Here is a 14,575-nt window from a genome sequence, read left to right on the forward strand (position 1 = left end):
CAGTTGTACCATCATCCAAGAGTGATGGAATCACTACATGTAAATTCTTGTCAATCATGAAATTTTTCACCTGACTCTATAATTCTGGCCAATCATCCATTTTTGTAAATGTGTTAATCATGCAGTGTCCTCTCTCAATTCTATAGTTTCTATTGATTTGGAATTTGGATCTAAAAAATATCAATACAAAACACTCACTTAGTGGCTCTGTCTTTTGTTGGAACAGTAAAGTGGAAATATGTAGTAATATCCAGGCCATTCATGATAAGGTGGAGGCAGTCTACTTATCCAAAGAACAGGTGTCGGTGTTCTTACTTTTTAGGTTGTTCTTGGTAGGAAAGGACTGAATTCTACGGTCTGTCTCCAGAAATGGTTCCTTTGTTTTAAATGCCACATGACCCCTGGTGACTTGCTGGATTTTATTTTCTAAATGCATCAAAAATAAATAAATTTCAGGGGTGCCTGGGTGGCTCAATCGGTTAAGCATCTGACTTCAGCTCAGGTCGTGATCTCACAGTTCATGGGTTTGAGCCCCGCATTGGGCTCTGTGCTGACCGCTCAGAGCCTGGAACCTGCTTCAGATTCTGTGTCTCCCTCTCTCTCTCTCTGCCCCTACCCCACACACACTCTGTCTCTCTTTCTCTTTCAAAAATAAACAAACATTAAAAAAACCAAAATAAGTAAATAAATAAATTTCAGGGTACCATTCTTATGAAATAAATTTCTTAAATGATACCATTTAGAAAAAGGCAGGCGGAGAATTATAAAAGTAGCTAGTCAGCTCATTTTTAAGTTGTCAGCTGGATATTTGATATTTGTTATTTTTCTAATTCTCTGGATAATGGATTACATTCCTTGATTCTTTTCCAAACCAGCTTGATTGTGCAAGCCACAGATAAGGGGATGCCCAGCCTTTCTGGTACAAGTGTGATCAAGATACAGGTGACCGATACAAATGACAATGCCCCGGCTTTTCTCCCCTCTGGAGCAGTGGAAATTGCAGAAAGTAAGTGTGGCAGTTTGGAATCATGGTTTTAACTTGTGTAATATCATCTACCATTTTCTCAGCCAGGCATTATATCAAATAGAAGTACTAATCCTACTAATCAACAGCCATGCAACCCAGACTGCTTCTGTCTTCATTTTACAGAACAGAAAATGGATGGTCAAAAGTTCAAATATCAACTGTCAGAGAAGTTGAATGTCAAAGCTGGGATTTGCATTTAAGTCATCAGGAGGCCAATTCCCAAGGCTCAAAGTGTCATTCCACACAGCTTTTTTGTGTGTGCCGATAGTTCTCAAAAATGAAATCTCCTCTATGGAGAAGCCTACTTAGCCAGCTGTGATGATCCCCTGAGAAGGAGCGATGTCCTTAGATAATTTTGTCAGTCTTTGCAGTATATTTATGGCAAGTAGTAAGTGAAGGGGTACTCACCACACAAAGCCATTGCTTCCCTCTAGTGTAAACTAAACTTAAGCATTTACAGAAAGACTTTACCCACATTCATGGTGGAGGGAGAAACTATTAAATTTTACATGATGTGCTAATTAATCTTAATTGTTTGGGTCTCTGGGTTATATGACTCCATAGTCTGCAGTCCCAAATTTGTCCATGGTCAAGGGCTGTACTGGTAAATCCAACCCAACTCTTTTATCATTGAAATTGCAAAAAGTGCTCACCCCTCTCTTGTCACTGTCCTTTTACTCTTAATATCCAACTCACTCCTAAGATGTTTCAAACCTTTTAGTATGCTCACTTTCCAGACAAATTACCACGCACAGAGGGATCTGTTTGTAGATGTGTAGAGATACCTAAAAATACTCTAAAGTGTTCTACACATAAAAAGTTTTCCAGTTCTGCCTCTCATCCATTTGATATATTTTCATTTGCTTTTACCGAAGGTCCTATTCTTAAGCACATGCATTAGCATCAAAATGCAGCAATGTACCCATTGTAAATACATCACGAGAACAGATGGCATAAATCAAAATGTACTGAATCGGGTAAGGGATGGTTGATGCACAACCAGAATGTTCAAGCCTGAAATATGAAATTTACAATGAGCCTCATAGACAGGAGAACTGTTCTGAGTATGTGGCCCTCTTCTTTCTACCCGCACCATACTTGTAAGCTTAAAAATGAGGTCCCTTGGAGCACATGGGTGGCTCAGTCAGTTGAGCGTCTGACTTTGGTCAGGTCATGATCTTGCAGTTAGTGAGTTTACTGCTGTCAGCACAGAGCCCGCTTCAGATCCTCTGAACCCCTCTCTCTCTGTGCCTCCCCCACTTGTGCTTTCCCAAAAGTAAGTAAATATTTTAAAAAATGAGGTCCCTTTTGTGACAGTTTAGACTAAAGAACATATAGTGTGTTGGGCACTTAGCATGCCATCTCTTTTGTGATTTTTGTTTTGGTGAATAATTTTAGAGATTTGCTTTTATCACTAGCACAATGTATACTTTGTCTTTCAACAGTCTGGATAATTTGGGGAGTCAGATTTTAAGAGAAGGAAGCAGTGTATGTGCCACCCCAAAAGAAATCATTTTACAAAATAAGTACAAGGAACTATATTTCTAACTTTAGTATACAAATATTTTCACTTAAATCTTGCTTACTTTTCAAAACTGTATGCTTTGTATTAATGTTTTGAGTAATAACCTTCTTCCCACCCATATCCCCTATGTTTATATGATTTTAATACAGAAACTATGTATACAAATAAGTGGCTGAGAATGTTTCTTGGTCCTGGAATTGTGTTGCACGCATACGACAAAAAATGCAATATAAGAATCGAATATGCTCTACCTCCTCAATTCCCTACTCAGTGGTAAATTTTCACTTTATTGGGCTCATAAATTCTTCAGAGTTTTTGTTCGGCTCATAATGAGCTTTGTATGAGAAATCATGCCAAGAAACAGCAACTCATGTTGGACTTAAAGTTAAAATGTTTGGATTGAACTATTAAAGAAAAGTATTTCAAAGGATGCATTTTAATGGAGGCTGACATTGGTCATGACTATTCCAGATTCTTTGCCTGGTGTGATTGTGACTCAGATATCCGTTCATGATGTGGATTTGAATCCAGCTTTCATCTTCAATTTCGCCAAAGAGAGTAATCCTGGAACCAAGTTTGCCATTGATCAGAACACTGGAGCAGTGATGCTAGTGAAAACATTGGATTTTGAAGAAGCTACTGAATATGAGCTGCTCATCCAAATTTCTGATACTGTGCATCACACAGAGGGAACACTCATGGTCCGTGTGTTGGATGTCAACGATAATCCACCAGTATTTTCTCAAGATTCTTACCAGGTAAAGAGCTCAAAGATATGCTGAAACCACAGCCAGACTGGAAAGAATGGGGAATAATGTAAGCCTACCATTGTTGATAAACGGATTTAGGCAGACGGTATTCATGGTGTTTAGAGCCTTACTTGATGCTGAGGGTTTTATATTCAGTATCATGGAGGCTATGGTAAGTACATATGGAATTAAGTAGCTCATTCAATTCAGTTTCTTATGTGTGTATATTGCCATTGTTTTCATTTGTAGAGATTGGAGTCCAGTTGGCCATAAGAATCAGAACTGACCTAATATTTGTAAAGCTACCAGACAATAAGGCGGTTTAGATTCTCAGCAGTTAACTTGGGAAAACCCTTTCTTTCCTAGAGATAGTTTTGGAATATATTGATGAACATTTTGCAGAGATAAGTCATGAACAAAACTGTAAAGTGGAAACTTGATTTGCTGTAGAGCTCAGTGTATGTTTATAGAAGTAAGGACAATAATAGCATTCAGCTAAATACTTGGAAATGGGCGTCAGGACTTCTGAATGTAGCAAATGCACGGTTGAAGCATAAACACAGAAAGGAAACTAACCTAAGTAATGATTTTCTGTGAAGGCTTGCTAAATTATACAATGTACATAATGTAATACTATAATAGTGAATTTGCTAACTATCCTCTACCATGCAGAAATAATTTAGATGGAATTTTTGTCATAATAAAACTCAAAAGTAAATGAAAACTTTTTTTCATTTTGTTTTTCTGAATTCTAGGTCTACAAAATAATGTTCTTAATATGTCAACTCTATAAATTAATGTGTGTATTTTCCATAAGCAAAATGAATACAGTGATTTTTACTTTCTGGCCTTGTTCCTGAAAATATCTCTGCCTGGAAGCACAGGGCTCATTTCTGTCTTTTTTCCTTCAGGCCACTGTTCCCGAATCGGTGCCTGTAGGGTACTCAGTGCTGACTGTGGGAGCCACAGACATAGAAAGCAATGAGAACATTTCTTACAGGATCCTTTCTTCGTCAAAGGAATTTTCAATTGATCCAATGAATGGTGAGTTATTCATAGTGGCTTTAGTGTTCGTAGGTTCGAGTTACAGGGTGGAAGGCTGCAGTAATCTTTTCCAAATGCTCCTAAAACGCTTCCACCTCACCCCCCCCCCCCGCCCCCGGTATTATAGATGCCACCCTTCTTATTTCTCTGCACATCAAATGCTGTGGTAGCAAACCCTGGTGTTATTTCTCTTCTCCAACATCTCAATGGCTGGAAAGCAAAAGGAATTGATTACATGCTGGCAAATGTGCAGATTTCAGAGACCCCAATGTAGTAAACACCCAGTTGATCAGTCCAAGTAAAGACAGTTTGGGTAATTATCCCAGGCCTCAACAAGCAACAGAATGCAGTCGAAGGGATTCATTTAGTACTGAGGACTTCATGTTACAAGAGTGTGGAAGCTTTTTTTCCAAGCCAAGTACAAAAGGTTCAGTAATAGCATAATACATTCAATAAGGACAAAAAATTGAAAAAGGGAAATGATTTGCGCATCTCTACTGAGAAAAATTATTGTGGTACTTTTTCTGGTTTATTTGATGCCTTCCAAGGCTCTTTGTCTTTTTATCAGAGAGCAAGTCACTTGTGGTCATGAAATGCACTGAGGCAAGTGATTTCAGATTAGAACAGTTAAGAATTGTATAGAGGAAACATAGCAATGAATAGAAATTAAAAACTAAATTTGATATGATATTATCATTAGGAAAACAAGGTCCCTAGCAGAGCACCCTCCAGAAAAGAACAGGTCCTGGGACATGTCACACTATGTGTTCCCCATTTCTACCCACCATTGCATTATTTTATAAGTGAGAGCTGATTTAAAAACTAACCTCAGCGGGTACCTGGGTGACTCAGTTGGTTAAGTGTCCAACTTCAGCTCAGGTCACGATCTCGCAGTTTCTGAGTTCGAGCCCCGCGTCGGGCTCTGTGCTGACAGCTCAGAGCCTGGAGCCTGCTTCAGAGTCTGTGTCTCCCTGTCTCTCTGCCCCCTCCCCCCACTCATGCTCTGCGTCTGTATCTCAAAGATGAATAAGCACTAAAAACATTTTTTTAATAATAAAAAATTAACCTGAGGATGACAGATGGTAACTAGACTTATTGTGGGGATCACTTTGCAATATATACAGGTATAGAATCCTTAGTTTTACATCTGAAAATAACATGCTGTCATATGGTAACTATATCTCAATAAACAATTAACCTCAGGATTGCCCTAAAGAAGAATTTAATCACCAAAGACCAGTGTGCGGCCCATGGAGGATTGCAACAAGTCGGTCATGTTGCCATGCAGGCTGTGGGTGAATGCTGCTGTATGGATGTAAACATGTCAGATATTTGGCTCTAAGATCTCTTCTTCTCTCTCTTTTTTGGGGGATGCACAGTGCTCAGGTGACATCAGCTGCTGTCCTGGTCACAGCCCGTCACAGTGTATAAGGTGGTCCCTCTGAGCACTCCATCCTGGCAACATTTTTCCTTGACATGTGTTATCAATACTTTGCAATTACAATATTGATTAGGAGGTTTTTAAAACATTAAATGTTATCAGATCAAGTTAGTTCATGGTGGGACCCTAACTACATATTTCTATATTAAAAACAACAAAATTTGTTAAATATATTTCATCAATAAGAGAAAAAGCCACTTACTGAATTAACAAAAAAGGTTTAGGGGCGTCTGGGTGGCTCAGTCGGTTGAGCATCCGACTTCAGCTCAGGTCACGATCTCGCAGTCCATGAGTTCGAGCCCCGCGTCGGGCTCTGGGCTGATGGCTCAGAGCCTGGAGCCTGCTTCCAATTCTGTGTCTCCCTCTCTCTCTGCCCCTCCCCCGTTCATGCTCTGTCTCTCTCGGTCTCAAAAATAAAAAAATAAACGTTAAAAACAATTAAAAAAAAACAAAAAAGGTTTAGGAAAGACACCTTTATAATTAAGCAATAGTTGAAAATCTGCATTATCCTATATATTACCTTCATTTGACTAGACTGAACGTCACCCAGTATTTCCAGAATAAATAGCTTATTCTAGAATATCTCTATACATGTGTCTATGGGTAGTAGAATGGAGTATATGCTTTTCAAATAAGAATATATTTTCTTAAGAAATAGTAATGGAACAGTTTATTTTACAAAAATAAAATTAAGAGACATTTGTAGCAAAGTCATCTTCCAACAGCACATATATTTAATAGAGTGACTGCCAGGAGTATTACTTCTGGATCTCAAGTGTTACAAAAGTCTAATAATTTAAAATTTCTCTTTGGAGTTACTCTTGGTTGTAACTTAAATAACAAACTTAGCAAATAAAAACAACACATTAGTAAATATTTGATAAATATTTGCTGACAAGTGGATCATGAAAATGTAATTTCACAGCATTGAAATGCTATGTCTTATTTTTCAGGCACAATATTTACTATCAATCCTGTATTACCTCTGGATAAAATATCAACAATTCAGCTTCTCGTTGAAGCCAGTGATGGTGGCATTCCTGACCTGAGCGCTCTTACCTTAGTAGAAATAGAAATACAAGATACGAACAATTATGCCCCTGAGTTTGCAGTAGAATATTATAATCTTAGCTTGAGTGAAGATGCTCAAATTGGAGGCACGCTTCTCACATTTTCAACCATGGACCGTGACTGGACCCGTGAAAACACATACGTTGATTATTCGATCATCAGTGGTAATTCACAGAATAATTTCCATGTAGAAACTAGTTTCATTCATTCAGAAGATCCTTATAAGCAAGCTGGTTACCTGGTGTTGCTTCGTAGCCTGGACAGAGAAGTAGCTGCCAGTCATTACCTTGTCATTGTGGCATCTGACCATGGCTGCCCTCCATTGAGCTCTACAGCCATTGTATCAATAGAAGTACTTGATGTCAATGATAATCCACCTAAATTCAGCAGTCTGAAATATCATGCCCATGTCAAGGAAAGTACCCCTCTAGGGAGTCACATCACTGTGGTCTCTGCAAACGACCGTGATGTGGGTCCACATGCAGAAATCATCTACCACATCATCTCTGGAAATGAGAGGGGGCATTTTCACTTGGAAGAAAAAACTGGAGTTCTTTATTTGATTAAACCTCTGGATTATGAAGAAACGACAAAATTCACCTTAACTATTCAAGCTTCAGATGAAGAAAGGAAGCATTTTTCTTTTGCGGTTGTGTTTATCAATGTCCTGGATGATAATGACCATGCACCTCAGTTTATGTTCTCAAACTTAAATTGTGTTGTTCCTGAAAATGTCCCTGTTTTCTCCACTGTATGTTCCGTAAACGCTTTGGATTTTGATGCAGGTCCTTATGGAGAATTGACCTATTCTATTTTATCGCCCTGTTCCACCACTCACGGGATGCCTCGTGATCATCATCCCTTCCTCATTGACCCTTTAACAGGGGATATTCACACTAAGCAAGTCCTTGACTATGAAAATGACAATAAATACTGCCTCACAGTTCAGGCAAAAGACAAAGGGGACTCAGCAGCCTCTTCAATGGTTTGGGTGGATATTGAAGGGATAGATGAGTTTGAACCCATTTTTACTCAAGATCAATATTTTTTCAACCTTCCAGAAAAGAATAAAATAAGACAGTTGGTTGGCAAAGTGGAAGCATCAGATGCAGATGCTGGTATTGATGGAGTTATTCTTTACTCTTTGGAAACTCCATCTCCTTTCTTTTTAGTAAATAAAACTAATGGAAATATTTATTTGACTAGAGCACTTCCCCTGATAAGAAGTCAAGTCCGTGAACAAGACACCATTGAAATGAAAATAATCGCTCATAGCCCCAAACCGGACTCCAAGTTTACATTTTGTGCTGTTTTTGTAAATGTGTCTTCTTTCTCAGAAGGACAACACTCAGCAATATCAGGTAGCAGCTTTTCCATCAGCGTCACAGTCTCCTTTTTGGTGTTTCTGATACTCATCTTCATACTAATTGTATTGATTTTAAGGCATAAACAAAAAGACACAACAAACAATTATGAAGAAAAGAAAACATCATCATCCTCAGATATCAATTTGAGACTGACCACAGATGGCAGCATGCTCAAGCCCTTCCAAAAAGCTAATGAGTGCCGTAATGAGGCGGTGTCTGTGGACTCCATGCCTGAGTGGTTGAGTTTAATAAGTATCATGGAGAAAGACATTGTGAATCTGTACAGGCACTCAAACTCCAGCGGCCACTGTTCTGTGGAAGGAGAAAGTGCAGAAGATAAGGAAATCCAGAGGATAAATGAGCATCCTTACAGAAAGGACTCTGGCTCAGCTCTGAGTGATCGGGAATCCAGGGTCCCAGACTCTGGAATCCCGAGGGACTCAGATCAGCTCTCCTGCTTGTCTGGAGAAACCGATGTGGTGGTCACTGCTGAAACAGCAGAAACCAGCCATACATTTGAGGAAGATAAAGAAGGCTGTGGTACAACCTATGCTCAAAATAATGTGTTACCCCAGACACTAAAGAAGAGAGAGATAAAAGAGAACATCCTGGCTGATGTCAGGAGAGAGTTCATCTTTATTTCAGATGATCAGGAAGCAAGGTGTGCAGCGCTTTCCACCCAGAGAACCTCTGATCATGATGTGAGAGGCAGCTACCACTGGGATAATCTCCTCAGTTGGGAACCCAAGTTCCAACCTCTTGCCTCAGTATTTAATGATATTGCAAAACTAAAGGATGAACATCTACATACACCGGGCATTCCAAAAGAGAAATCTTTAGTTATTCCACCACCTTTGATAACAGCAGTAGCCCAGCCTGGGATTAAAGCAGTTCCACCAAGAATGCCAGCCAGAACCCCAGGTCAAGTGCTCCAGAAATACCCACACTCCCCCCTTCCCTACCATCTCAGTTCTCTGCCGGAAGCCTCGACCCCTAGCTTTTCACCATCTCTTTTCCTGCTGGCCACACAGACCCCTGCCAGGACCCCACTGTTTTCAGATGGGGAATCATTAGGAACACATCTAAGTGGTACGTGCCGTGAACTTAAAGCAGAAGATGAAGTTCAAATATAACATGATTGTGATGCCCAACACTCACTCACCAATGGTCATGAATGGTTGAACAAGACATTCTTAGGCTAGCTTCTTAAGATTGGCTACAACGTAGTGAGGCATTTCAGAACCTCCTCATTTAAATTTCTTGAATTTCATTCAGCCTTAATGAGAAGTTACCCCCTCTTTTAACCTTTATGTTTTGCTCTCAGGACTCAAGTTTGTGTATATAACTCGTGTATATTCTGTCATTAGTTTTCTCTATGATCAGATCTCCAAAGGACACAATGAATTTGACTGACTGCCAAAATGCTTATATGAAAATATATGGAAATAAGTATAGTGCAGTCTGGTCACATTACTGCTGGTTATACTGCTATATCTAAAATAAATTAGTAAAGACTGAATAAGGAATGAGTATAAAAATAATGGAAAGGAGAAACTGGGGAGGATAAACTTCGATTTTAAAATGAAGTGATTTTCTGTAGATCCGATATGTTTAGAGATGTATTTCTCTACTTTCCCCATATGCTACACTTACAGAGTTTTGCCATAATTTGAATTTTAATGTGGTGTCTTTTGGAAATCTAATGAGAAGTTAAGAATGAAATTTGTCATAACTGTACCAAATAAGAAAACTATTCCTGATTAAATGAACCAGAATGCATGTTCTTGATAGAGGGCCAGGATTGATAAAAGCAATAAGTATATGGTTGACTGCCACCTAAGATATATTTCCTTAGCCTTCTTTATAAATACAATGAGTTTTTTTTTTCAATGCTCTGTCTTATAACATGGTACAGGTATACACATTAAATTCTGAAGATTAATATTTGTAGAAATTCCTTCATTTTATTTTCTTTGAGATACAATAACTTTTGGTGTGAAATAATTTATCCATTCAGAGTCACTTTTAGAAGTTTGCATAGATAAAATTATGTTATTAGCTAATAACAAATTTCATAGAGTAATTTAGCAATATATTTTTAAATGAAGATTTTTTATATAAATATTTCTACTATAAAAGTTAAGAATGGATGTCAGAAGTCTCTCTTCCATTTGTTCATATTCATGTTTAGCTTTAACTGTCATTAGAGCAGTTTGGAAACATGGTGAAAATACTTCTGTTTTGTACAGCTACTATTTCAGATATATAGTGGTGTTATGTGGTGCTTACATGTAATGTTCTATCCTTCTCTCTGGTGAGCCCGAGAATCCTTCAAAGATTCTTATCCCTTCAGGAAAGCAGAGTGCATGCTGCTGCTGATGGTCCAGAAGTCATCCATGGTAGGCAACACAACCAGGCGTTGGGATAAGAGTTTAGGATCCCAATGTCAAGCCTAGAAGGCATCTGATATGGTTTTCTGTTTGTTTGTTTTTTAATTTTTTAATGTTTATTTATTTTCAAGAGAGAAAGAGAGCGAGTAGGGAGGGGCAGAGATAGAGGGAGACACAGAATTTGAAGCAGGCTCCAGGCTCTGAGCTGTCAGCACAGAGCCTGATGTAGGGCTTGAACTCATGAACTACAAGATCATGACCTGAGCCTAAGTTGGATGCTTAACCAGCTGAGCCAACCAGGCGCCCCTGCTATGGTTTTCTTAATAGTTAATATGAGCTTCTGCTGTAGAAATATTTCCTTTATTTTTTTCAATAGGCCTCATCTGTAAAATTCCATGAGCTACTTCTCTTAGCTGGAAAACATTGCAGGATGCCATGTTTGATACCTGGTTTTGTAGGTAAATAATTCTAAGACTTCCTATGCTGATTTTATTAGTTACATATCTTCTGACTCTTAGATCAGGAACAAGTGTATAAAATCATATCATAAATTATATAAAACATGAAGGTTTTTGGACGAGCCTAGAATCCTAGGGAAAGTCATTTAGTCATGGAACAATTAAAGGATGGATGCATGTTTCTTTTTTTCATGGCATACAGGGAAGAAGATTTCATGGTTTTCCTAAAAAACATTAATCATTTCAGTGTTCCAATATTTATTCTCTCCTTGGCTTCCTTCAAAAGATTACTTTGAAAGAAAGTACACTGATTTTTTCCCTAATTATATATGGAAGTGTTGTTTTGTAACAGATTTATTTCTAGGAACCAAAAACATTTTGTTGTTTTTAATTAAACAGGTTCTTTATTTACTTCTGTTTAACAAGAGTCATCCATCGAATTCTTCCCTGAGTTACTGGCCTATGATTTATTGCCCATTCCGGACATAATTCTGCATTTTTCTAGACATTTAATAAAAACAGAAGACATGAAGTATTTAGAGCTATTCCTTACCAATATCTAGTGGATTTTTAATTGACGACTTCATTATACCGTATCCAATGCCACACGGCCACCAAACCACTGCTGCTAGTAGAGTTAAACTGAAAATGGGAACACACTGGCTGAGTGTTTGCAATAAATCATACATCGGCCCTTTCAACTAGAGTGCTTTTTTCCTAAGTAAACAATATAATTTGTATAGTTTTCCTTCAAGTTTAATATTAACTTGCCTCATATGTTCTGTGTTACTTTGCTGATCTACACACCGGCTTTAGCACTCTGGAGGGGGTACAGAACTTGTTAGTGGAAAATCATATTAAGCCCCAAATTCATAAGCTATAAAATAAAAGACAGTTGTCTCTTGTGGAATTTTGGCTGCCTGAAATTCTGGACTTTCTTGTTGGCAGCCTTAAAAATACTGGTGTAAATCAGTACCAAATGGATATCAAAATTCCATGTCCTAGTAGTAATCATTGAATTGGCCTCCAAAACAGATTCCTGGGCAAAGAAAGGGGGAAAAAATGCCTGTATCTTTAGGGATTTGGTCATTTGACTGTTCTCGAAGAATATTAAAATGTCCTATAAACTACTGGCTGCGTTCGTGCATGCATACCTGGTCTGTGTGTCGCTGTCCAGTTGAGACAGGGGTGTGCTTCTCACCCTCAGTTTCAGAACCCTACTTGCTGTGTTTTCCAGAATGATAGGGATGAAAATTAGTTATTAATTTTAAAGGTTTTTTTCAATGTTTATTTTTGAGAGAGAGAGAACACGTGCAAGCAGGAGAGGGGCAGAGGAGACAGGGAGACACAGAGTCCAAAGCAGACCCCAGGTTCCGAGCTGTCAGCAGAGAGCCTGACGTGGCGTTTGAACCCACGAACTGTGGGATCATGACCTGAGCCAAAGTTGGATGCTCAACCAGTTAAGCTACCCAGGCACCCTAAAAATTAATTAATTTTAAAACTATTTCCATCCAAATATATGTTTTGTTATTTTTGTTTTGCCATTTTACACATACCTTAACATTAAGTAAAAAGTAAAAAACACAAAAGGATCTAAGATGATGATATACTTCAAAGCAGTCAGGTGTATGGCGTGAATATGGTTAGTGGCTTTTCACATGATATTATGGGTAAACTCATTGGGTTTATCTTCACAGCATGTTTTGGTTGAGCTCCAAAGTACATAGCGCCATCTGTTTGGTCACAGCTGAAGAGAGGATGGAAGATCTTTCTGTCCAAGAGGAATACCAACATCAGTGAAGCTATAGCTTTGCTTGTGACCAAAACTAGGCATCCAACATAAGTCACTGGAGGTAGGTTACACCCATTATAGGGATGGAAGGAGAGTAGGAAGGAAGGCCAAAAGAGGAAATAGAAGACTAAATCTGGGGTGTGTCCAGGTGGGTCAGTGAGCTGACTGTCTGATTCTTGACTTTGGCTCAGGTCATGATCTCATGGTTTGTGGGACAGAGCCCTGTTGTCAGGCTCTGTGCTGAGAGTGTGGAGCCTGCTTGGGATCCTCAGTCTTCCTCTCTCTCTGCCCCTCCCCCGAGCATGGGTGCATGAGTGTGTGCGCACTCTCTCTAAATAAATAAATAAATTTTAGGGGCGCCTGGGTGGCTCGGTCGGTTAAGCGTCCGATTTCGGCTCAGGTCATGATCTCACGGTCTGTGAGTTCGAGCCCTGCGTCGGGCTCTGTGCTGACCGCTCAGAGCCTGGAGCCTGTTTCAGATTCTATGTCTCCCTCTCTCTCTGCCCCTCCCCTGTTCACTCTCTGTCTCAAAAATAAATAAACGTTAAAAAATTTTAAAAATAAATAAATAAATTTTAAAAGTAAATATAAAAAGGAATAGTTTTAGGGCACAGGTAGAGAAATGAAAGAAGGCAAAAGGGAAGGACTTGTAAAAACTATTTTTAAGTGTAAAGATTTTGCTGAGTCACTTGTCCATTGTAGGTTCATCTTGTTGAGGAATCTTTTCTTTCTTTCTTCCTTTCTTTCTTTTAAGGAATCTCTTTTGTCCTTTCTTTCTGTTTCTTTCAAGTATCTCCCTTCATTGTCTGAAAATTTAGGTTTATCAGGCTGTGAACCTAAAGCTAGGTAACAATGACCTAGAATACATTGTACCATGAAAGGCAAATTTGTTGTGGTGTTTGTTTTTTTTTGTTTGTTTGGAGGTATATTTCTTGTGTGTGAATTATAGAATTAAAAAATTGGGAATTATTACCTTACTTCTCACTCCACGTAACTGGCATTTAGAGTGACACAATTTTAAGTGGGTGACTTTACACATTTATCAAGTAGTGGATAGTTTAAAAAACAGTTGGGGCAGAATATAGGATTTTAGTACCTGGTCCTTTTTTCAGGCAGCTCATCTTTTTTAAAAATGAGTGCTTGCCTGATAGTTGTGATTTATATTAAAATATCACATTTTATAGACATTTTTAAACCACAATATAACATACAGGCATGGTTGATAGTTCTCAAACACTGTGGATTTTATTTGAATTCTGGCAGTATAAATTATTTTGATTTCATATAGATCAAATGTGGAATTTGATTATGGCAGTCTTAAAATGATCCAGCCCAAAGTGGCTGGAGTATCAAACTATACCTTTCTCTTATAAACTCAGCACTTGGCTATTTGATGACAATTTAGCACTTCCTACTGTTTTGGTCTACATAGTTTTCCTCATTTCACCCAATATATTTGCTAAACCAAAACTGTGAAGTGAGTAATAGAAAGGGAGAAAGCATACCAAATAAGTAACAGATGCAAAAGTGCATCTCTTGAATGAGAAAACATTATTTTGGTTAGAAAGCTAAATACATGGATTTCGTTGTTAGATAGTAAGCCCTCAGGGCAAAGGCCTGGTCTCCACTTGTATTATGAAATACAGATGTTTCTTAGAATGAATGAATACATATGTGAATTAGCACAGGGGGTGCTATAATGTGAGGGTGT

The 14,575-nt window shown here is 38.4% G+C and overlaps 1 protein-coding gene across 1 annotated transcript in view; it reads left to right on the forward strand.

Annotated features, from left to right (window-relative positions):
• DCHS2 (dachsous cadherin-related 2) overlaps positions 1-10,113 on the forward strand; it is a 250,293-nt gene extending 240,180 nt beyond the window's left edge. The window contains exons 17-20 of the mRNA XM_047857633.1: positions 876-1,006; positions 3,024-3,310; positions 4,213-4,345; positions 6,740-10,113. Of these exons, the coding sequence (XP_047713589.1) occupies positions 876-1,006; positions 3,024-3,310; positions 4,213-4,345; positions 6,740-9,357 (3,169 nt within the window). The 3' untranslated portion in view covers positions 9,358-10,113. The remainder of the gene's footprint in view (positions 1-875; positions 1,007-3,023; positions 3,311-4,212; positions 4,346-6,739) is intronic.
• Positions 10,114-14,575: the final 4,462 nt, after the last annotated feature.

Source organism: Prionailurus viverrinus, chromosome B1, assembly GCF_022837055.1.
Source record: "Prionailurus viverrinus isolate Anna chromosome B1, UM_Priviv_1.0, whole genome shotgun sequence".
Lineage (NCBI taxonomy): Eukaryota > Metazoa > Chordata > Mammalia > Carnivora > Felidae > Prionailurus > Prionailurus viverrinus.